The sequence below is a fragment of the Haliotis asinina genome, chromosome 8 (assembly GCF_037392515.1).
Source record: "Haliotis asinina isolate JCU_RB_2024 chromosome 8, JCU_Hal_asi_v2, whole genome shotgun sequence".
Classification (NCBI taxonomy): Eukaryota; Metazoa; Mollusca; class Gastropoda; order Lepetellida; family Haliotidae; genus Haliotis; species Haliotis asinina.
This window is the reverse complement of record NC_090287.1, coordinates 5,997,501-6,023,922: the sequence shown is the minus strand read 5'-3', so window position 1 is coordinate 6,023,922 and position 26,422 is coordinate 5,997,501. Positions and strand designations below refer to the sequence as shown.

Below are 26,422 nucleotides of genomic sequence, written 5' to 3'. Positions count from 1 at the left end.
ATGAAAGAAATGATTGTTAAAAATGAAAATTTATCGATTTTAATTTCCTTATCGTGTGGAACCCAAGAAGTTGACATCCATAAATTTTCTTCGCGTGACTCGAACAACGCTGAACAAAGCCAAGATTTACCTGATTGGTGGTTTGTTTATTTTATTTAAAGAGGCAGGAACATTTCAGCTGGATGTTTGCGTCCTTAGAATGATCATCCGGCGCCGCCCAGCCGACTGATGATGTGACCGGCGTCCCGGGTTTGATTGATGACACAAAATCAAACTAGTCGACAGACCCGCGAACCATCAAGTTCGACAAACATAGGTGCCTGCGTCGATCTACCATTTTAATTCGAAATCCACACAAACACCAACGACTCAATAAACGACATTAAAATATTTGATTTGAACCCATCTGGTGTGATAAATAAACATACGATGCCGTCCTCTAATTAGTGCGACCCATCAGGGATGAACGTCACCTTGGCTTTTCGAACTATTAATACAGTGGCTGGTACAAACGCCAACCAAACATGATGAAATTGTTAAATGGACGAACGCCATTGTTACTTGACTTCCTACTATGGCGTCCTGGTATGCTGGTATCAAATCAGTTGTTTCGGTGGGTTAGGGAGAGAAATGGTCAGACACGTTTGTCTAAATTATCCCATTATGCCACAACGACCTTTAATTAAACTGGTACAGACGAACCACCGGTTGATATCATGAGTAAAGTCAAATCATCGGATTCATTTGGCAGTCATCAAAAGACTTGAGTATCATGATCGCCTATTTGTAGATACACTTTGCGTGTCTTCACTAACGGTCCTGTGAGCAAATGTACAGTTAAAGGGGGAGTGCGCATTAACGCCCCTTTGAAAATGTTTCAGCTTCAAACCGTGTGCCATCTTGCTCTGTTTAGCCCGAGGAAATTCTAGTCGGACACGTTCACCATGAACACAAGCACGGTGCCCACACGGAAGGAATACTCGGTATGGTTTTGGGATTCAAACAGAAGATCCCTTTCCAGTTAAAGAGCCACTATGCACAACTTGACACGGTGTTGCATTTTTTACAGAGCAGGGCGAATGTGATACAGACAGAAGGGAAAGACTGGCATGAACTTTTCCCCAACCCAGTCTGTCTTTGCAACCGTGCTTTTTGTTTTGTCCCTGATCTGTTCGTGTTTTCTGTACATACTTCATACGACGGATGAGTTGACTTCTGAAGTGTTTGTTACAAAACATTTTCGCCATAACCAAATTTATACTCATCTAACTCGCATGAAAACAGTACGTTTTGTAAGCGTAGTTGTGAGCCAAAGAGAACTGAAAGGAACCCTTTATTTTTGGTGCCGTTGGTTCATCAAAGTTCTAAGTTGGAAAACCCGACTTGTCAATAGTTGTTTACACGTCCATGGCACATGATTGCGTCACTGAGGCTGAAAAACACATGTTTTCAGTAATTCATACACGTACCTGGACATTGGCACGTGGGAAATTGTGACATTTTGTAAATTATCAGTACTGTACATAGTTGACCCCGGTTAATATGCGAGTTAGTGGATTATGGGTAATGGGAGTTGAATAGGTTTGGGGTCGTTTCTAGTCTGTCGTACAGACCCTGAAGTATATATATCCAAGAAAGCCCACGCAAGTCTAGAAAATGTGGCAAGTCTAGATTTCCTTAGCTTCATATTATTTTTTTTCACTATGAACGTTTTTTCAGTAAAATATATTCATTTCAGAGACTAGCTGTTAGTCTAGGTCGTTTCTTTTCAGAGACTAGCTGTTAGTCTAGGTCGTTTCTTGCATTTTATTTCTTGAGAACACAGAGGTGTGCACCGACTTTTGGAATGGAACCAGTGTATTTGCGCGTGCGCACGCACGTGTGCGCGTTGTGTGCACCGAGTAATGAGCTCTGCCACCAAGTCCATATGTGCAGTGCTAGATGCATCCTAATTCCCATGGCGAGTGGTGAGGTCATCAAGCTCCACTGGTGAGTACTGAGGTCATCAAACTCCAGTGGTGAGTAATGGTGTCATCAAGAACCAGTGGTGAGTACTGACGCCTTCAAGCCCCACTGGTGAGTACAGAGGTCATCAAGCTCAATGGTGAATACTAACATTGTCAAGCTCAAATGGTGAGTACTGATGTTATCAAGCTCCAGTGGTGAATACTAACATCAAACTCCAATGATGAGTAATTATGTCACCAAGCTCCAATGGTTAGTACTAACATCATCAAGCGCCAATGGTGAATACTAATTTCCTTCAAGCTCCAGTGGTTAGTATTGATGTCATCAAGCTCCAGTGGTGACTACTGATGTCATAAAGGTCCAGTGGTGAGTACTGATGTCATAAATGTACACTGATGAATGTCAATGCCTTAGTGCTTCTCATACCATGCTGCAGTGCCACATTACATGACAGGGTGATGATGGAACCATCACATGCAGTACAGCAGCCTGCCTTTCATATGCCCTGCTCCCAACAACCTAGAGGAATCTGTAAACATGTCTATGCAATCAGAGCGTCATGTTGAATCATGGGTGAAGTCTATGGAAGAGCTGCTTCCTCATCCATCTTCCTGAGGCAGACATGTTCACTAGCCCTCTGTCAAAGCCTTCTTCCTCTTCCTGATCACTTGATAGTCACAACCAGTCCAGTTTGTGTTAGATAAGGATTAATGACAAGGCCTTTCAATTTGGCCTCCCCACCCGACTGATGAAATTCATAGGAGCTGTTGGGATTCTTATATCCTACATTTTGTTATTCAAAGGGATACCTTCTGTTCAGGGAAGAAAACATGATACTGTCCCGTATATTTGCAATAGCCCCAAACCCCACATTTCCCCACAGGTTTAAACAAGGAGCAATGGCGTTCTTCTCTGGAAATGAGCACACCTAGCTGACAACCCTTGGTAACATTAAGTGGGCAAACAAACTGATCACACTGTAGAGATTCTTGTATGACACCATAATAAAGTTGCAGTTATTGCAAGTGACATTCCTGTTTGAACACAGACACTTCAATGTATTTAATCAGTTTATATTTTCTACATCATTCATTTCATATAAACATATCACAGACAATAATTCACAAACAGACAATGATGTATTGCCATTTGGACGGACAGTACTGCAATGGAGCATGTAGAGATGACAAGGCAGTTCAGTATGCAACACAATGGATGTAATAAGTAGACACTTTGTACTACATTCATACATCAGTGAACAAGAGAAGCTGGATACCATGTCATTAGAATATTAGGTATAGACATAATGTGAACATTAAGTAGTCAATGCCAGGAAATTTCATTGGAAACCACAGTGGTTCTGACAAATATCATTTCACAGTTTTAACTGTATGTTACTTTTTTTTTAACTTTTTGATTTAAAAAAAATACATGCTTATGAAGTAAGGTATTTGTGTAAAGTAAAAAGTCTGAAAGGTTTCCATGGATCCAATATCTTCTAATGTCTTTGACCAATTAGCTTTTAATCTATGCTCAAGATTAACCAACTACAAGTTGGTTGATGTCAATAAAGGTTTATGAAGTTCAGTGTGATGTAGTCAAGTGTAAAACTGTCAGGATGAGTAAGGGAAAAATTGGTCCCTGCAGTGTGGGAACAAACAAGTGACACAGGTCACAGAGAGAGCAGCCTTTCCTGGTGTACACAATCATAGTGCTGGAATTCTCCGGGGTCATCTGACATCAGTTTCAGTTGATATTGATGCCACTGGGCCAGTACTAGTCAAAGATATTTGGCTTTTCTCAACCAAAAAGTCACCCCACCCCAGAACTAAACCCAGGCCTTCTGAATGAAGAGCAAACACCTTATCCACTGAGTTTACTGAAACATCATCTGTTCACAGGATGAAGACATTGAGTCACAGGAGAGACAGAGCTGGTCACAGATGAGAGATTTGATCAGAGGAGAGAGAAGTGTTGCTTCAGCTGCTTCAGGAGCTCTTTGCTGTCGGTGTGGTTGGCAAAGGCATCAACAGCTCGCTTGGCAGCGTTGTAGCTGCTCTGAAGGTCACCAAGCTGAAAATGTAAAATGACTCAATAATACAGAATGTAGACATTCAGTAAGAACAACACAGACCAGCACTGTAACAAACATCCAATCCAAAAACCTAAACTGGGAACAACAATCCATGCTGTGTAAGGAACAATGACATGCAGTCATTCATATTTCCAGCTGGCTGAGAAGCTGCAACAGGTTCCCAGGACCCTATTCTAACCCAGAATCCCAATGAGATCTCCCATATAGGGAAGGCACATAACATGGGTCAGTGAGTGAGATTAGTTTTACACCACACTCAACAATATTCCAGCTATATCGCAGCGGTCTGTAAATAATAGAGTCCAGACCAGACATTCCAGTGATAAACAGCATGAGCATCAATCTGCGTAATTGGTAACTGATGACATGTGTCAACCTAGTCAGTAAGCCTGGCCACCCAATCCTGTTAGTCACCTCTTACGACAAGGATGGGTTACTGAAGATCAATATTCCATCCCAGACCTTAATGGGTACGCATATGATGGAAAAACCCACATAATGCTTATGGTAATCCAACTTGAAAGTGTTTAACTTTAACATCATCACCACTCACTAAATAACAATAATGAGGAAAATCTCTTTAATCTGATTATATTCTTCTTCCTAAATGGAACAGAAACCTGACTGATGACTAATTACTTCATTTCATCCTCACAGATATGACACAGCACCTAATTTTCCTGTAAATCTCTGTATCTAATTCTCGTGATACTTCCTTGAGTGTTATGTACAGATTGTCTAATCAGAGCACAAAGAGTCAGCTGTGACTGCATATATTGTCCCCAGCAAGTCTAACTGGAACCAACACTTGCTAACTGAAATGTGTTTCAGATACAGGAAATCATCTAGAATGGAGAGCTGCATGCACCACAGATATACAATATTCTCTGTCTGATAAATCAAACAGAATTTGAGATTTGTGCTGAAGGAGGAAGCTGATCCTGTGTCACGCCCTGGCATAATTGGACAGACTCTATCAGTTTACGCTACAGATGTCACAACAGTGAGATGTATGTCCCTGGCTGTATTACCTACATCCTGTATGTGATACTGCAGCATACATGGATGTTATAATGTCACGTAAGGCTGGAAGGACGTCCATTCCTTTCGATGTTTCTACTCGTGATTATTCATCATTACTGTCATTAGTTCTGACATCATCATTATTATAACCAACACAGCCATCATCATCATCATCATCATCATCATCATCATCATCATCATCATCATCAAGACAATGTTCCTCATCACTGGTAATGTTGTCAGTATGATGTTCATACTGAAGAATGTGACTGGGGTAGAAATCAAGCAGTCGAAACATCGGCTCCTTGTACCATAGACCTTGGTTTGAATCCCACAAGAATTACAAACTGTCTTTTCTGATGTCCGAATGGTTTTAAACCCTAGTTACTCACTCACTTACTCACTCAGCCTCCCACCAACTGTTCTAATAACCGATATTATTCTTCTATCACTGTATTCTATGACTTCAAGTGATCCAGATTGTCATCTGTTGAATCCTGCTGCCCCTTGTTATATACACATGTAGTTACAGGTATGTCTTCCTAGCCATCCCTGGGGGCTTCACACCTGTGATCCAGCATACATTATCATTCCATTGTCTTTCATTCTCCTTTCACCAGCACATGACTAACGATGAAACATTTAACCAAAGTCATACAGAAATCGTCGAACTTCAACACTGACTGTCACCTGGCTTGTTACTAGGAATTCTGACCTGGAAGTCACAGTAGTGGAGTGGGTTAAGCAGCTCACTTTGTGTGCTGGCAATTAGGTCCATGACTCTGAGGGTGTGGGTTCAAATCCAAGATGGGCCTCAACCGAAAAAGTACTAGAATCTGTACTTTACTAAGAAAGTGTAATCCCAAATATGACATATGTTATATCTGACCACTTTCTAAATGGCATTGTACGCTCAAACAGACTGAACCAGCCAGGGCAAGCAGAGTGAATGACTTCAGATGAGCAGAGTGAACAACCTTAAATGAGCACACTGAACCAGCCAGGGCAAGCAGAGTGAACTGACTACCTCTGAACAGCACAATTTTTCACTTTACAGAAAAATCTCTAGACACATTGTGAATCCCAAACTGCTTGTAACATGGCAACCTCAACATATTTAAAAACATATTTTTGAATTTCTGTCTTGAATTACTCCCTTGCTAGCATTATCTGCATATTGTTGTGTTTTACTGGAGCGTCACCAAGCTCATGCAGTGAGAAAACTTTCAAAATACATCAAACAACAGGAAACTGAGCGTTTTTACGGATATTTTCAACAAGATAATTGGAAAATAAATCTCCACTTAACAGCTGCATATCAACGCATCAGTTTGACTCTCATCAACAACATATGTTTCATGTGTATCAATAATCATACACGGCTTGTGAAAAAGTCACACGCTGACCCAAACTCCCGACCAGAGTCGATAATTGTCACAGGGTGAGTCATTTGTAAAAGATTATGTAACATGATTGTTGGTTATTAAGTTCCCACGATCCTGTCTCATAATAGCATGCATGCAACACTGACCATAATCATCACTGGCAAACATCAAGCAATGGTCACTCCTGTGACCTATGGTCCTATGGTCATTCACTGATGATAATTGCTAATATCGGCCAATTAAGTCCAGCATTAATTATCTAATGAGGTTTGATAACACCCCTCCGCCCAGCTTGACAGCCATCACTGCTGCTATAACGGTCAGCGACATGAAATCTCGACCCTGATCAGTCAGTGACAACATCTGACCCCTAGATGGCCGCTGCTGACACCAAATGAAAGCAGATTGAGTAATTAAAATTAAGCCATGCCTTAGGCTGTTTGCCGGGTGTGATTACAGATTAGAGTTACCTCCCCTTATCTCTGAGTGCCAAAAGCCATTAAACCATCTGGCCAGTGATGGGTGAACTATGACAAACGGATATAATTAGTCAGTAATGGAGGTAAAATGTAGTACTAGTTAGGATCAAATATGGAGGAGAGAGTGTCATTCTGATAATCATGTTTTTATCAAGTTTTAGCAGAGATGCTATTAATTAGTGGACAGTCAGGTTTTCAGTTTGTTTGGCAATTATAGGATTAACACTCAATTTGTGTGAGGGTCAAACAATGAGAGTAAATCTTGATATGATCATTTATATCGAATGAAAAGTAAGGCATTAAGGAGATGTAACATCTTGCTATTAACAGATGTCTGTTTTCATGGAGAATTTAACATTTCAAATGGTAATAAAGGTACACCACATTTTATCACATTTTACTCCCTCCTTGCCTCAAAACAAAAGATATCAATTTATTGTTTCCAAGTACAGGGGAGGCAAAGCAATACTTCCTTTACTTGATGAATGAATGAGTGTATTTTTATGCTGCTTTTGGCAATTTACTAGCAATATCATGAGACGGGACACCAGAAATGGGCTTCACACATTCTACCCATGTGGGATTTGAACCCAGGTCATCAGTGTGATGAGCCACTACTTAACCACGAGGCTAACCCAATGTCCTGCACCACATACATTGTCCTAACATTCATGTGAATCACATCCATCAACAGTTGATATTCACACGTGTGTTATCACTGGATCTTGATCATTGGATTGTTTGATCCAGACTCTAATATTGCTGTTTGCAGCATAAAACAAAACATACTAACTCACTAAATATTTATCAGCAGTGATATGTGTAACATATGACTTTCAGCTTATCAACATGCAGCTGACATGTGCAACTGCATAGTCTTCGATATTGTGACCTCTGGTGACTTTGAATGTGCACAAAAATGAATCAGACAAAATTTGTTTGTAGAACCTCCTTTGTCCCATCATGAAAACAAAACCAGCTCACATGGTCACAAGCTCATTTCAGAATCAGTGACCTTGACCTTAGTCAAAAGGAGAAAAGTAGATACTGACAAACGAATGAAATGAAAAACGGTTCATCAAATAAACAAGGATGGGTAACATACACGTCTGACATACTTTTCAGTCATTATGACACACAGGGAGTTTTATGCAATATAAGACTGTAAGAAGAAATCAACAATGGGAAAAAGAGCAAATATGTTTAAGTTTTCTACTGATTCCAAGGCCCTAAGAATATTCCCTAGGTTCTAAGCACTTCATAATGGCTTTGGCCATTGACTGAAATCATATGTCATGCTGTCTACCCCTAGTGTGCCTGACCCTGAGTTATGTATAGATCATCCAGATTCAATAGAATATTACTGACTGAAACTTAAAACAACATTCCCTATATATAACGAGGCATCTCAGTTATGTGACGAAGTGAGCTAGTATGATTCAGTTTGTCACTTTCTCCCTAAAGGACAGAGGTGGAGTAGTGTAGTGTTTCATGAGTGTGTTCCTTGTAGGAAACTTTGCAGGTTTGATTTCTCACATGGATACAATCTGTGGAGTCCAGTCTGGTGTTCCATGTTATTGTTGAAAAACGTGTAAAAGAGGCATAAAATCAAATTCACTTACTCCATTGCGAATTAAAAAAAATAGAACACTGTAAAATTTACCCAAATCTCTTCAAAACAAAATTTCCTGACTTTTGGAATAAAAACAAATACTGAAAGCCGAGTATGCTCATATCATTAACATTAACAAGCTCCTATGACAAACAATGTTTGTGAAGAAACAATAAATCTCTTTAACTGGCACTATAAGGCTATAAGTAGCCACACCCCTCATTGTCTTGATGGACACTGGCGCCATCATCTGACTGAAGGATATCACTAGGAAACCCAGCTTCCTCACTTTCCTTATTCATCGTCCCCATGTCAGCCCATTGTGCCCATGTCAGCCACACCACAGCATGGGAAGGATATTTAAACTTGAACTCAAATATCTAATTAGCGGTTTCAGCTGGGAAATGTTCTAATCTACTTGTTGCTTTTTTTCAAAACAAGAGACATGAAAATGAAAAATGGATTTTTGTAAAGCAAATATTCTTAATAACATATTGAAAAAAAAATTTGGGGTGAAATTATTTTGCAATAAATAGAGATGTCTACCAAATTAAAACAGTGTAAAATGATTCCATAATTTGCTTCCACTCAGTTGCAGAGTTTAACCTTAAGTATCAAAGGGTCCTCATGCCCCTGAGGCCTGTCTTTGAACAAGGGCCCCACACCTGCACCTATTGGGTCTGAACAAGGACCCCTTGAATGTAATGCTTCATTTCTTGCATCACAACAATTTATAATCAGCTGATACATAACAAAGACATTTTGTTAAAAAATGCTCATATTCTGAGCACATGCCAGGTTGAAATGTATTACGACGTTAAACTCCTCCTCACTGCACAGCCCCATGAGATGCCATCCCATGGGAGTTTGCACTGAGGTTGAACAATGACTTCAAATTAAGCTCTTCAAAACAAATTAATCAAATGCCTTCAGTTAATAAATAGAATTATACTCCTGTCCCCACCGAAGAATAAAACATGCCCTCAAAGTTTGAAGAGTAATCTTTGGATTAACATGGAGGTCACATATAATTACAGACACTTATGAACATCAAGAGATTGGGATGAATGTAATTATGTTATTTACAGAAATTACAGTATAAATTCTATTTGTGATATTCTAGAACTGATTATAGGGGTGGATGAGGTCAGCAAAACTATTTATACTTTAAGGTTTCACTGAAAACAAATATTTAAAGAATAGGGTAACTTGTCTTAAATCAGCTGATGGGAACTGGACAGCATGTGTGTAGTTGCTGGAGTTGTCCTTATTCTTGCTTTATATTCGGGAGTACACTTCCTCAGTAGGGGACAGACTCTAGTACTCTTTTGAGGGCTGAGCCAAAATCTGGGATTCAAATCCACATTCTTGATACCCCCAAAGATACCATAATTTTAACTAAGAAAGTTTAATCCCCAACATAACTTATGTTACATTTGACCACTTTATGAGTGCCGGTGTATGTTTATACTTCTTCATTAATCACACTATGATGACTTGTTACTTGTAAATGTCCTAGAACTGAGCATTTATACTAAACAGAGACTGGGATTACACAGAGATTATATGTGAAGCTTTATTGATTGTTGACAAAAAAATCTACAAATCAGTAAATTTCTAATTAGTACCCACTGGCACTTAGAAAACAGACAAAGGTGGCACAAGCACACACAACAAGTTAAACCATTTCAGAGATAGAGTGATAGTGAGCAAACTTACTTTAAGCATTTAGAAACATGAACATTTCCTATACAAAGAGCAATCATATTCCCCATCCACATGGCTGAGTTTTTACAAAAAAGTAATCAACAAAAACACAAGAAATACACTGTCAAATACATTTTCTGTTTATACATGGGTCCAGCAGTTAGTTTGATGCTACCTAGGAGGAAGGGGTGTAACAACGCAGGAAGTATGGCAGAGTTCAGTCAGTTGTATTTAACACAATCAAATTGTTTCTGTAATCACAGCTACACCATTATCAGGGTGACATGATGGCATATGCTGTCACATTCAAGTGCGTGATATCTCCAGTCTTAACCCTTCCACTCTCTAACACAAGTTCAGTGCTCACAGAATTGCTAGTAAACACAATATTGCATTTCTATAAATATTCAATCACTAATTATAGGAATGCTCTAATCATTGGAGCATACACTGTCCTTTGTTTTTTTTCAAACATCTACAAAATTTAATTTCCTCCAAGAAGGAAAGATCAATAATTATGTAACATGTCTAATGTATGATAATCACACTCACATGTGATTATAACACAAAATGTTGACTGTTATGATTACTAATCAGTCATTATGATATAACGTGATACACACTGAAAACACACACTAACTGTTAGTTATATGATTTTTACTTGCCTTAACATGCTAATGATATTCCCATGATTAACATGGCCATACATGTTATAGTGGGTTTCACTAATATGCGTGATAGGGGCTTTCCTGCCAATACCCAGCCTCACCCTCCCCACCAGATCCTAACACCATCTGGCCATGTAGAACAGCAAAGTCATAGAATGGGTGCCAGAGGGGGTGCCAGAACAAAACACTACCCACACACCCTGTCATCCACCCCACCCTGTCACCCATCCTGGTTCTCACCTGGTCTGCTGATGCAGCAAAGTTGTAGTGGGGTTTGTACATGTGGGGAGCCAGAACAAAACATTACCTACCCACCCTGTCACCCACCCTACCCTGGTTCTCACCTGGTCTGCTGGTGCAGCAAAGTTGTACACTACCCACACACCCTGTCATCCACCCCACCCTGTCATCCACCCCATCTTGGTTCTCACGTGGTCTGTTGGTGCAGCAAAACTGTAGTGGGGTTTGTACATGTGGGGAGCCAGAACAAAACACTACCTACCCACCCTGTCACTCACCCTACCCTGGTTCTCACCTGATCTGCTGGTGCAGCAAAGTTGTACACTACCCACACACCCTGTCATCCACCCCACCCTGTCATCCACCCCATCATGGTTCTCACGTGGTCTGTTGGTGCAGCAAAACTGTAGTGGGGTTTGTACATGTGGGGAGCCAGAACAAAACACTACCTACCCACCCTGTCATCCACCCCATCCTGGTTCTCACCTGGTCTGCTGGTGTAGCGGGGCATGTACAAGTGGGGTACTAGAACAAAAACACTACCTACCAAACCTGTCACCCACCCCACCCTGCCACCCATCCCACCCTTGTTCTCACCTGGTCTGCCAGAGCAGCAAAGTTGTAGTGGGGCTCATACATGTGGGGTGCCAGAACAAATGCCGCTTGGAAGAATGCCCTTGCCTGCAAAACAAAACAACATATCTTCATTTATCTAACACATTAAGAATTATATGCAAGACTAATATTGATGTTTGCATACACTCCACACAAAATCAATATTGAAAGAACACTTTACATACAAAAGTGTTCCATCATCTGAAGTTACTTCTCCAAAGTTCAGAAGACAAATAACACCATCACAGCTAATGCCAAACAATCCTTTCAGCTCTGTTCCATCCCAATGCATGTTAATGGGTAATATCACTGAAAACAATGATGTATTCAGCAACGGAATGCTTGTCCAACACCCCTGATATGCTGTGTCTAGGTATACTTGTTCAGGATTGTACATGACAGCATCAGACATGAGTCACTGTGTTAAGCAATATACCATATTAACACTGTGTAGTACCGTCAGTCACCTACAGACCACTACGTAAACACTTGCATATTCCCATATTATTCACAGACCCATTTCTGACAAAGATCCCAAGAATGACATGATAAATTAAACAGCACTGATTCTGTGACACTATCTTCATGTTATTTCATTACATTTCCTGCAAAACAAGATCATGTGATCTTTTGTCAAAACTGATGTCACTTGATTGACAGGGGCTGCCTTAGAATCTGGCACAAATCTACCCAGAACAAAAGCAATCTTAAAAGTCATAAGCATCCATAGCAAAAATTCTGAAGAAACGGAAATGTGATTTGAATGACCTAGTTCCCACTGCACTGTTAATGCGCCTTAGTTACTGTATATAGCTGCTTGATGTTAGGAATATTCAAATGAGGTATTAGTGTGTTGATGTGAGCTGTACAGCTCTATCACGTCAGCCTCTTACTGATCAGTGAAACCAGTAGTTGACATAAAGCATAGCCTGTGGTGTCAAGTGAGTGAGTGAGTTTAGTTTTACGCCACACTCAGCAATATTCCAGATATATGGTGGTGGTCTGTAAATAATCGAGTCTGGACCAGACAATCCAGTGATCAACAGCATGAGCATCAATCTGCGCAATTAGGAACTGAGAACAGGTGTCAGCCAAGTCAGCCTGAACACCCGATCCTGTTAGTCGCCTCTTACGACAAGCATAGTCACCTTTTATGGCAAGCGTTGGTTGCTGAAGGCCTGTTCTACCCCGGGACCTTCAGAGGGTCTGTGGCACCAAAAGGTTGCATGGAGTGAAACTGGGAAACTGGGAGTTGAGTGGAATAAGAGGAGAAGAGCAATAAGAAGAAGAAAGGAGTGAGTGAGTGAGTGAGTGAGTTTAGTTTTACGCCGCACTCAGCAATATTCCAGCTATATGGCGACGGTCTGTAAATAATCGAGTCTGGACCACACAATCCAGTGATCAGCAACATGAGCATCGATCTGCGCAATTGGGAACCGACAACCAAGTCAGCGAGCCTGACCACCCGATCCCGTTAGTCGCCTCTTACGACAAGCTGAGTCGCCCTTTATGGCAAGCATGGGTTGCTGAAGGCCTATTCTACCCCGGGACCTTCACGGGTCAGAAGAAAGGAGAAGAGTGTAGTGCAGGTATGGAGCCAAGAAGCTGAATGATGTTTGTTGAGTTCATTTGTAATTGGATTAGAGAGTGAATCCCAAAATGGTTTGCTGCCAGTAGATAAGAAATCTATAAATCCCATCAAACTGGCCTGGCTGATGTCCAGTTTCATGTAGAACTTTTGCTATGCCACAATTTCAGTTCCTAGACTCAACAACTTGAAAACAGTTGGCAGCTATCCAGGCTGTCAGTATCCAGTAACAACAATATTGTTAAAAACAACAACATAAAAATATATATGATAATGTATTGATTTTGTGAACCATTTCCAGGGAAATTTGGCAGTTATATAAAAACAAACCTGAGACTAAAGTATAAAGATTGATGGGTATATGTCCATGAAATATCGCCAGAGACTTTTGACTTTTGCATATTTCACAGGGCCTCATATCCCCAACCCATCAAGATAAAGTTCTGAACTCCTTGGGTATCTTCACAAAGAATGCACAGAACAAACATATTCTAAACTTGGCCAGTTCGATCACATATTCCTTTGGCCATTTATTTAGCTAATACATCTGACCTGCCTCAACCCATGTGTCTTCGAGGTGAGAACTCTGTAATTGCAAAATGTCAAGTTTTTACAGAATTGCAATGGAGTTTATTTCAGGCAAAAAAGGAGGATCACATATACAAAATGGTACACCTGTTATTTGGCAACATATGGAATTGACCATCTGTGTTTTTGATGATATGTGTTGAAACACAAAGTATTCACCAAATATTCATGCTGGAATGGGTGAGTGAGTGTTAGGTTTTACGCCTCTTTCAGCAATATTCCAGCCATATCACATCGGGGCATGCAAGTATGACATGATGGTACCTGAAATACCAGAAAGTGAAATTTTCAAGGGAAAAAACATCAAATGCACAAGTATCAGACACACCAAACTTAACCAAAATTGTTGAATTGTTGTAGGATGGAATAATGTCAGAGCTATGAGATAAAACTTATACAAGACAATCTGGATGGACTGCACCGGATCTGAGTCTTCCTAGAGAACTGCTTCTAGCCACAGGCCACAGGGCCACATTCAGGCTATTCCTGACCTGAATTAAAATGTAGTAATGAAAATATGACATGATATATGAATATTTCCTTCCAACTGTAAACATCACACACCCATTTGAAATTCCACTAGCTCCAATATAAGGACTTCCATCAAACTTCTGGCATGTACTTAAAATGAAATATCACATTTAAAAGGAGCAGTACAGAGAAGATATTACCCTCATTCAAAATCCTGAACAGAGTTTAATCTTTGAAATTCCATAGTTTGTAAACATCAAAGCACAAAAAAGACTGGCTTCATCTCTGTCATCCAGTATTCAGCCACGGAAAATCTGTTCCTGCTCAAACAAAACATCCATGTGTGTAAGCAGAGTGTGTGCATTTCTTGGCGTACATGTACACAAAGATGACAGACAATTTAACATGCCCTCAGTATACATCAATGCAGCAGTGATGAGAACACTGACATATCCTATTTCTCAAACATTTATACAAGATTCTAATTTTAATTTCAAAAGGAGTATTATCAGCAACATAAGAAAAGAAGTACACCACCCATTTAAATTTACCACAGTTTTCTCCTCCTTAATTCACTGATTGGTTTACAAAAATTTCTCAGCCATGTGTAAATTCATTAGAGCCAAGTCCATGACAATGAAAAGAGTGCTTTATGATATTGGGTGTTTTGGTTCTATGCAGTATCATGTTACAACTCTAGCTTAGCAGGTCCTCTAACTAACCTGACAAGTTTTTCACGCTCCCATGAATATGTATAACAGACAAGGTCTCCAACACTGTGTGACTATCTTTTGATGTAGCTGGCTTAAGATCGCTTAAAGTTTACATTTTCAGTAACTCTTATCGCCATTGAATATTCATGCAGTAAAGGATATAGTTGATAATAAATCTAATTTAAAAAAAAAAAATTGCATGTACTGGCATTAAGCTTTCCTACTTGAACAGAAAACTGAAATACGCTGTGTCAGCAGTGTGCAAAATAGCCACAGGCTAGCAAAAATCCATTCAGGCCGATAAATCTCCACAGTCACAGTGAAATTTCAAAGAGTCAGTCTGTAAAATTTTAACTTTTTCTCTCACTTGCTCAGACATAATACTTTTGTAAATCATGCAAGATTATGGTGTCATAAAAAATTTCATCATACTAGCAGCTTATGATGAAACCTATGTCTACATTTGAATTTCGGGCTAGTGAATTATTTTTTGGGCTAGTAACTTTCAGGCACAGCTAGCATGTCTGACTAGCAAATTGGCTTGCAAAATTTGGAAACTATTTTGCACACTGTGTGTCAGAAACAAGCTACTGTTTAACATACATTGAATTAACACTGTTTTATGCTGCAGATTTCCACATGTTTCTGAAGACACTGGGGTCTATAAATGATCAAAACTGTGGCCCTAAACTGATGGTTGAAAGCTTGAACAAAATCACTACATAGTTAGTAGAGTTCCTTTCCACAAAGTAATCTTACTCCAAAAGACTTGAAAATATGGTACTTGTTGGTAATGTGACGACTTGAACTCACTATACTGTTTCCTGAATCCATGTTACACTGTGGCATGCTATTTCCAAGAGCAACTTTAAAACAGCGCCAAAGAATCAGCTTTCTGCAGTCTTCTGGAATGGGAGGAGGCACTTACTCTGTCTCACGGTACAGACCTACACAACATAAGCCGAACACCTTCTACAGAATGTTTTTTTTTGCCCTCAAAATTTGGCTTATCTACGGTAATATTCAGTAACAGAGAAAAGTTGTCAAATCCGGACTACTTTACAATCGAGACAAATCAGTTCCAGATTCCAGACAGATTCCACTGCACTAAATTGTTCCTCAAGCAAACTTCTAGTCCTGGTCCATAGAATGGCTTCAGTCTGTAGAGACCACTGAGTCGACCTCAAGGTACTCCTCCTTGATGTGATTCCTACATCAACTCTCTGACAGCCTTGGCCTCATGCATAAAGCATCTGGCATGTCTAAACACTGCTGAAGCTTCATCTCATGGTTATGACTGCTCATAACTGTCTCCGACTCCGGGGAAGATGTATGGATATGACCATGGCCTCTTTGAAGGACGTTTACTGGGAGAATTACTGCAGGATAAGACGAATGCTTTGATATGCTGCAGCATTAACATATATTTGTCTGAAACATGATGACCATAGTGGACGTTGCATTACTTTGAGGGGCCAGTCTGCTGGACGTGCCGTCATGTATAATAATGTAACATAGATATGTTGTGTTAAGCTCTGTCAGGAATATAACAACAGTAACAGAATGACTCTGTCATCACAGACTGTTAGTAATCCAAGCTGATAAACCAGTGGTGGATAGCATGAACTACAGGAGATGCTGAACTGCATGATGTAAAATATCAAAAGCCCAGAGCTGCCAAAGATTTAAAAAGCAGCAAACCAGAAAAAAAAATCTGTAGGATCCCTGGATCCTTCAATCTATGATGGCACCATTACACATACCAACTATCTGATCTTATGTCCGTCCATGCTTCTGACCAGATGCACCTTAATTCATAATGGTACGATCAGTCAGGCCACTTCATCATCAAAAACTAGCTTCCACAGGAGATACCGACTTACTAAGATCACATTACATCTTCTAAGAGATACTTTAAGTTAAAATGGCATCGTAGGGTGGACCATTATGATGTCATTTGTCAATCGAATGAAATCACTTATTTCTCTGCCACTAAAACCCATTAGCTGGATTTCTTACACTTTGGGGAATATGAGTTACAAACTGACAAATACTGGAAGAATTATTCTAGATGATAAATACAATCTTTGCTATCAAATATATCAACACATTTCATCAGCTGACTTGGAGATCTAAACTTCTATCAACCCATGCTGATAAAAGATACACGGGTTCTGTACACAAACATCTGATCCTGATATTAGTCTGTTCTAATGACAGCTCATCCCTGAATTGTGTTTGTGCTCATATTGGCTTGTTTCTTTACCTGTTATATGAGAATCAAGTGAATGGTATTAAGAGCAGTGTGTTTGTCTGATGGTGATAGGCTGACACATAAACCACCAGCCACTTAGGATCCATTGAGCCACCTTACAGCAGGCATGGGTTGCTGGGGACCTAGGCTAACCAGGAACGTAGGAACTGTGCTCTCAGGTAATTGTTGTTTACTTGGTTAGGTTGCTATGCACCAGTTCTAACCCATGGGTTTCCATTTTTTAGAATGTTTGTTATGTAAACAATAATACCATCTAGTTTGTCTTTGGGAGCAGTTTATAAGTGGTATAAAAACAACCTTGTTACAATCACTGAGCTGGGTACAGATTACAAATACTACTCACATCTCTCTCTCTCACATCTCATGCCTCACATCTCTACTTACACTTCCCAGTACAGATAGCATGAAGACTGATGGAGTGTTCACCACAATGTCCTCGGACATCTTCACCTCAATGACTTGGCTTCACACAGATCCTGGTGTACTGGAACCTAGACGTCTGTCTGAGTGGAAGGTATTACTCCATCCCTCCATGATGTCATATGATGGTATATATTCTGCATATATATGGCATGTATGCCTACATGTATATGGCATGTATGTTTACATATATATGGCATGTATGCCTACACATACATGCATGTTCTTCGCTGGTCTGTCATGCATTTTCACCTAATCTTATTGTGGCAATATCTCCAAAAGCAATATTGTCTGTGGAGGCCATTTTGGTTTGATAAATCATTCTTATGTTCGATCTTTTGAGACACCTCTAAATATTTCCCCTTCCACTCTGTACACACATCCATCTATAGATACTTTCCTTTTTGCTGCATCAATCAGTAAAATGATGGTCCCATCACAATAAACTGTCTACCCTCTCAGTGTGTGATGAGTAGATCAATACAGGACATACATGATGGGAGGCGTGTCAGATATATCAGTCAGGCCATAAGGGGGACCTCACTAACACAGGCAACACTGACGCAGTACTTATTCAAATTCATGGTTCAAGGAATTGTCCTTGGTGGTGTGGTACAAAGTGATCTTAAACTTAAGGTCATTGTAACCTGCAAAACATTACATGGCAGTTACTCAGGCTGTATGGTATAAACGCACCCTGTTGTTCAACTTATCATATAACAAGTAATCTGAAACTTGACCTAAAACAATTAATTCTTTCAAAGAAATTTCTGATAAAGTTAGTCAAATAACGAATTAGCTTGTTTAAACTCATGCACCCATGAAGATCCTGGTTAGAACTTCAGTAACCCATGCTTGTTGTATGAGATGACTAACGGGATCAGGTGGCCAGACATACTGACTTGGTTGACACATGATTATACAATGCCATTTAGAAAGTGGTCAAATGTAACATATGTCATATTTGGGATTATACTTTCTTAGTATAAAACAGATTCGAGTACTTTTTCTTCTTTTTGGTTGAGTCCTGTCCAGGATTCGAACCCGCACCCTCAGAGTCAGGCACTTAATTGCCAGCACACAAAGTCAGCCGCGTAACCCCCTTCCACAAAAATGAAAGTCGGACAACTGATGGTCTAGACTGCATACTTTGTGTAGCCCTCTGATAAGTGTAAATTGGCACAGCTCCCACTGACAAAAGTTATGATTACTCAATGCCATTTAGAAAGTGGTCAAATGTAACAAATGTCATATTTGGGATTGCATTTCCTTAGTAAAGTGCAGATTCTAGTGCATTACTGAGAAAGATTCAACCAAAAAACAAAAAAAAAAGAAAGAGCAATCACAAATATGACATATGTTGGTTGACACATGTCATCGCCGCCCCAAACTGTATCCAGCATTGATGCTGTTGATCACTGGATCATCCAACTTTACTATGTGAATACTGCAGCCATGTAGCGAGAATACTGCTGAGTGTGGCATAAAACTAAATTCACTCACTCATTATTAAAAAAATACTTAACATTTAGACAGAATCATAAAACTCAGCATGTTCATGCTATTGATCATTGTTTGGCCTTATCTGGTTGCATTACTGTATGATGCCTGACTCTGTAAATACGTCACATGTCAAAATATCCACATGTACACACGAACATACAGACTTTAAACAATTTGCAGAGGAATAGAATAACTTTTGTCCCACTACAGTCAAGTACATTCATAATGCAGTGACAGATGCAGTGACTAAATTTGAGGTCACTACACTTACTGTGACCAGAGACCATATAATAGATTAATATCATATGGTCTCGTGTCTGACTGAAATATGCATAATGCACTACAGTTATACTGAAGCAACATTAGTGATGCCTTCAAGTTTGTTACATCATTATATTAATGTATATCGATAACTTTAAGTCTTAAAAATACAATCTACTTTCCTTGATGTTTACACAAATAATTTGTATGCAACAGACTATAATGCATGTGGTCCAAGATGTATGAGGCGGTGGATACCTGATATCACTGAACTAATGGACACTGAGCCAATAAACCAGTGAGGTCAACAACCTTGCTCTCCACCCTACAAAACAGTGAAGGAGGCCACCAAGAGTCTGGACAGTACATCTTGCCAGCTCGTGGCAGGGTTGTCCACTCAGACCAGGGTGAGCAGTTAACCCTAAGTTTCATCACTGTGATGTATGGAGTTCTACCTGCCTTGCTGGGATCCTCATTACTGGAATTGTTGGGAGCAGAGAGGTCCATGGCTGAGTTCAAGGATGTGAGTAGGCTCCCTAATCGCTGTTCAAGCGACTTTTTACTGCTGCTTTTGAACAGTATTATATGGTCAAATCAAAGTGAGAAGAACGCTGGAAGGGACACAGATACAGCAGTGATAGCACTTCAGCGAAACCCAAGAGACTGGTAAGGTTCTCAAACACCAAGGATCAGTAGCTGGATGAACTCCATGGTGTCCTCTGGGACTGACCCTTTGATAGTTGTTTGTTCAGAAGAAAACACTAGATCCATTGATGTACTGGCAAACAAATATCAGACATTCTGTCTCCAACAATATACCGAAATTCCTTGTAAAGTAAACTAGAGCTGTGTCCCTTGTCGTTGACATGAGCGTAAGACAGAAATATGAAAACAAAAATTGTGGAAAAACAGAACACCTTCCCCTTCTACCCTAGCCCCAAAACATTATATATAAACCATTCTGAGAGCTCTTTTACAAAGAATACATTTTTCTTCTCTCGTCCAACTTCTGACATTGACAAAACAAATCTGTGCCCCATCAAACAGATGATGACTGTAGAGTCAGAGTCTGACCATGACCAAGTTTACCACACACGTTCTGCAGCTCACATCACTAAATGATTTTTACAGAAGATATAAATTTGTGAACTTGTTGTCAACAGCGAAACAAGATGAGACAATTGTCCAACCAGAATATGTTCCCTCCCTTTTACCAAGTCATTCTGTTACAAACATGACAATCAGTGGACTACAACTAGATGTAGAAGCACAGCCAATTAGGACAGGGAGAGTGGCCATGTTATCAAAAGACCCAGAGAAGACAAACATCAACATGAGTAGACAGAGCTCAGTTTTCTTGCTTTCCCTATCAAGGCACCAGTTTGTTACCAACGGTCTCTTAATTCAGCAATCTGGCCACAGAGGTAAAAAAAACATTAGCTAAAAGCATTTCTACATACCAGTGGACCTTGTGCGTGTGTCCATAATCAATATGATCTACTGTTATTTCACATGGGTTCGGCACACCTCAGATATCCATCAGGATTGATCAGTTCCAACAAGATCGGATATAATATAAATTCTGAATAAAATTGCCTGCCACAGTAATTATTGTTTTACTTGTCGATAAACTACAAAGACAAGAATTGTTAAGCATTTGTGGATGGTTTGCCTGAAAGAGGTCATCATTGAAGATTTTTTACATCAATGCCCACAGTATGTCAGCTAGGCTCTATTGAGTGTATCATTTGCTATGGATTGAAGGTTATGGCAGGATGCTGGTAAATACAGAAGGTTCAGAATGATTTCTAGGTACCTTTCCACAAGAGTAACCTTTGACCGCACTGTAGGCATCTAATCACTCAGTCACACACAATACCCAAACTGACACGCATGGATCTGAACCCATCTTGGAAGTCTGACTGGTAAACACTTTAACCACCATCCTTCACAAGTGTACCCTTAAACACTTTGTGAAGCACCAGGGGTGAATTCTCAGAAGATCTCATCACACTAGCATGTCCAGTTTCAAAGTCTGTCTTATAGACCTTGAAACAAATATATCCAATAAAGCCTATGCGAGTCTAGATTATGTGGCAAGTCTAGATTATCATAGTTTCAAGAAATGAATTGTTTTTTGTTCTCTTTTTTCTCTATAAATAAGTTCATTTCAGAAACTAGTTGTTAGTCTAATCTAGTTTCCTGAACTGGCAATATTTTAGAAACAAGTACCCATAATACATGGGTAAGTCTTCTCACAACATACATCCTGCTTCCAAACAAATACCAGAAATAATGGCCCAGTGATATCATAACACAGACCCAAACTGTCACAATACATAGTCAACACACACAAATTTGCACTTTTAAGGATGAATCTGAGATTCAAACACACTTGTCAGTATGAAGCAAACCTGTGCATGATAGTGTCCTGGGACAATAGCAAAATGTGAAGGTTCGGTTCAGTATGTATTTTTGAGCAGGGACTGAGTGGTGAATTATTTTCAGTGATCTACCAGCAGGTATGTACAACAGTCAGTCCTTAAAGTTCCCAGAGACGCTGAAGGATTAAGCGTTTCCTGCTGACCACACAAACATAGACTCTAACATTAGCAGCCATTAGTGAGATGTACTCTGCAATTACCCAGGGTTTATGTTCTGTGTCGATATTCATACCAACAGTGATATCACAAGGATCACAGACCTCACACACTTAAAGAGAAACAAAGATATCTGTGTGTAATATTTTAAGCATATCTAAAACTGCCTGAGATACTAAAGATGAGTCTTAAACTTGTTCCTTGCAGAGTGGCAGACATACTGAGATCTGACTGTGGTGACGTCAGCCTCTTCCACAACATCACAGACAGCAGTTTCAGTGAGCCCAGCATGATGGTGACAGGGGAAGTACATGTCAGATGGCCATGGCAGTAGTTGAATTGCTTCATGTTCAACTTGGGTCTGAAGACAGTGTCTGGTCTGGGATTTCATAGGAAAGCATGATCTGTGATCATGTAGGTCACGGAACGATCACCCATAGATCTAACACTAGTCCTAGAATTGCTCTGTGAAAGTTGGACACATCAAACAGTAATCCCCAATCACTATATCAAACACCCTGCTCTAGCAGGAGATACCCAATCCCACATCCAAACCAACTTCTTGACCAGCCAGTAATTAATCCCTATAAATACTCATGATTGAAAAAGACTACCAATAAAAATATGAAGAACAAAACAATAAAGAGTAAACAAAACAACCCCCACCCCCCAAAAAAACCCCACAAACAAACAAGCAAAACAAAAACACACAAACAAAGCAAACAAAAAACCCATACCAGTGTGTATTTTCACATGTGTATTACAGATTTGTGAAAACAATATAAGAGTATTATCTAAGAACTATTATTGAATGTTACAGCTCCATAGATGTTAAAATTAAGTCTGTTCACTACTGGCCGATCTCTGATAACAAACTCTAACTGCAGTTCATGGTTCTATAACATCTAATGTGTGCTACAGCCATAAGTTTCCTAAAGCTGAATATATCTCTGAGAATATCCCTGACATGGAGGCATCCAAACGCGGACCATCAGGAAGTTGAGGAACACCACCTGCCAGAAGGTCTGTGACTAGCCGCTGTCATCTTCATTAGTCACTGCCGGTCTACAGGGTGATTCACAGACCATTGTGACTCAGTTAAGCCATCACCAACACAATCATACCAAGGTAGCATGCTTGAAAGATAATGTCTAAACAGGATTTAATGAATGAAAGTATACATCTAACTCAAGTTTCTAGTAATAGCTGTTGATATTTCAGGAAGTATTTACATATGCTCACTCCGTAATTCAAGGAATCAAAATAATGTTGGTATGAAAGCAAACATAAAAATTGTTTTATGAATGTGTGATGGCTTTCTGCATTTCTAGCACTTCACAGCACTGTGTTAGATCATCATAGCTCTAAACTATTTCCTAAGAAGCTGGTGCACTTTAAACAAATAAAGGAAATGTAAAAACCAGTGTATTTATATAGTTCAGATAGTCTAGAGTGAGTGAGTATGGTTTTATGCTGCTATTAGCAATATTCAGACAATATCATCACAAGGGACACTATGAATTAGCAATGTTCTGGCAATATCACATCAGGAGACACTATGAGTCAGCAATGTTCTGGCAATATCACATCAGGGGACACTATGAGTTAGCAATGTTCTGGCAATATCACATCAGGAGACACTATGAGTCAGCAATGTTCTGGCAATATCACATCAGGAGACACTATGAGTTAGCAATGTTCTGGCAATATCACATCAGGAGACACTATGAGTCAGCAATGTTCTGGCAATATCACATCGGGGACACTATGAGTTAGCAATGTTCTGGCAATATTACATCAGGGGACACTATGAATTAGCAATGTTCTAGCAATATCACATCAGGGGACACTATGAGTTAGCAATGTTCTGGCAATATCACATCAAGGGACACTATGAGTTAGCAATGTTCTGGCAATATCACATCAGGGGACACTATGAGTTAGCAATGTTCTGGCAATATCACATCAGGGGACACTATGAGTTAGCAATGTTCTGGCAATATCACATCAGGGGACACTATGAGTTAGCAATGTTCTGGCAATATCACATCAGGGGACACCACAAATTAGCGTCACACTTTGTGCTCACATCAGGAATACAACACAGGTCTTTGGCGTGATGGGCCAACACTTTAACTACTCAGCTACATAAATTTGACAATACGTCTTGAAAACCATGAAAAAAATGGTCACCATATGACTTATATTTTACTACGCCCAAAGTATATTTTGAAACCAGAAGGAGATTAACACTATCCATGAGGAGGAATAAGCACTTACATCGCATTGTTCACACATGTGTTTGACTACAAACAGTTGCTACCACAATCATTTACTTTATTCCAAATTTCTAACATGTATTTAATAAACGGGCAGTCAACATAATTTCAGTTCATTACAACATCTCAGCAATGTTGGGAAACATTAACAACTCCCATGTTCTTTGATAAGATATGTGTCGACAGGAGCAGATAGCCTAAAACTCGGGAGGCCTGCTGAGGAATTGTAATTTGTTATGAGTAAGTATTCAATGCTTAATATTAGAAGACACATATGTAATAAGCTGCCACTATCAGCCATACTCATTCACCAACTTCTTCAGTTAATGACCAGCATCTTGAGTGTAAACAGTACAGCCAGCACATAACACTGAAATGTATCAGTCTTGGCAAGCCATATCTCCTGTGGAAGCAAGCCAGGTTTCGTTTATATTATCCCCATACACTGTGGAAGAAGTCTCAGAGCTGAGTATGGTAGTGAATAGGTGTGGGTTCAACATAGACTAACATATAGTTCCTGAAATGAACATTTTCAGATAAAAAAGGTTCAAAATATAAAAACTTCAAACCCAGTAAAGAGGAGCCCAGAGACTTTCTTCCAGAAACTTTCCTGAGACTTTGGTAATCTAGACATATTCTAGACATTGGTTTTCTGGGATGTGTTTGTCTCAAGGTCTGTAAGACAAACAAGGTTTTCCACTACCATTTCTCCAGGAGCATATTTGCATGCATTAGGTACTCTAGGAAAGAATGATCTCTTGGTTCTTAATGGAGTTGATTTAACCAATGTCGTAGTGAACTCATGAGAAGCAAAACTAATTTTGCACTCTCCGCCAATACATCATCCATTTGTGCTTATCCTTGGTGCTTTGGAACTACTTTACTCTTGAATCCCAATAAATATAGTAATACCACTTAACCACAAAGTGCCATTCAAGATGAGTGGACACACAGGATTAAATATATTCACACATTTTGCAACCAGCTAGAAATTCGTAAAGTAAACAGTAAAGAGAACAGTAAAGTTCTCCAAATGTCAGAAGGAAAAGACCTAATCGACATATCTGAAACAACTTAATAATTCTGCCAAGTATTTTTTAAACGTTTTGAAAATAAGCACCTTAAGATTTGATTTGAAGAGCTATTTCTATTTCCTCATAATGCGTTGATTAAATGTTGGTTATCATAAAATCTTCCTTCGTATTTGCTGTTAAATTACGCAGGATATTCTGCAAGACAGTTGTTCCACAAGACAGCAAACACTGCTACATGACAGGCGTACAGCCACATCACCATCACTAGATGTAATGCAGCATGATGTCTTCTACATACAATTCCTATTTATTCTTCAACCATGTATTCCCAGGCAGGGAATATACTGCCTGAGTATCACTCCGTATCCTCTTCATACATGAATTCTCATTACCAGTGTGAATTTCAAGTAGAAATCAAATGATGAATTCATCAAAATTCCCCGTTATTGACAAATATGGAGTCACTTTGGAGCAATGATGGCTCTTGAGATCAATGGAGGCCAATTCCAGTTCAAGCTGATTTTCTTCCCGATGCTAGACAAGCAGTGTGAGTTGTTGGTAATATTTATTTACACCATTGGTTGAGACCTGTTGCAGAACAATGCCTGGCTACAGATAAGTAGCTGTTGTGTTTCTAAATCCCAATAATGCAAGGACAGACTGAACATTCAGGCCTGTTAATGTTTTAAAGGAGCCTGAGATACAGTCTGCTGATATTCATACACTGACAGAGATGGGTAACAAGATTAGAAAAAAGATATTCACACTGAATGCCTTACTAAATAAAAGACACACTTTAATTTTCTAATATGGCATATTGAGGCCTGCAGATATGGTCTATATGATAGATAGGAGCATGTTATAACTGCTGATACAGCACAAAATCGAATGAAGAAAG

At 39.6% G+C, this 26,422-nt stretch overlaps 1 protein-coding gene across 1 annotated transcript in view; it reads right to left on the bottom strand.

The window, feature by feature from the left end:
• Window positions 1-3,025: 3,025 nt before the first annotated feature.
• Window positions 3,026-26,422, bottom strand: part of LOC137293640 (tetratricopeptide repeat protein 8-like) — a 77,594-nt gene continuing 54,197 nt past the window's right edge. Inside the window, exons 10-11 of the mRNA XM_067824310.1 lie at window positions 11,775-11,858; window positions 3,026-4,041 (exon numbers count right to left, since the gene is read on the bottom strand). Of these exons, the coding sequence (XP_067680411.1) occupies window positions 3,925-4,041; window positions 11,775-11,858 (201 nt within the window). The 3' untranslated portion in view covers window positions 3,026-3,924. The remainder of the gene's footprint in view (window positions 4,042-11,774; window positions 11,859-26,422) is intronic.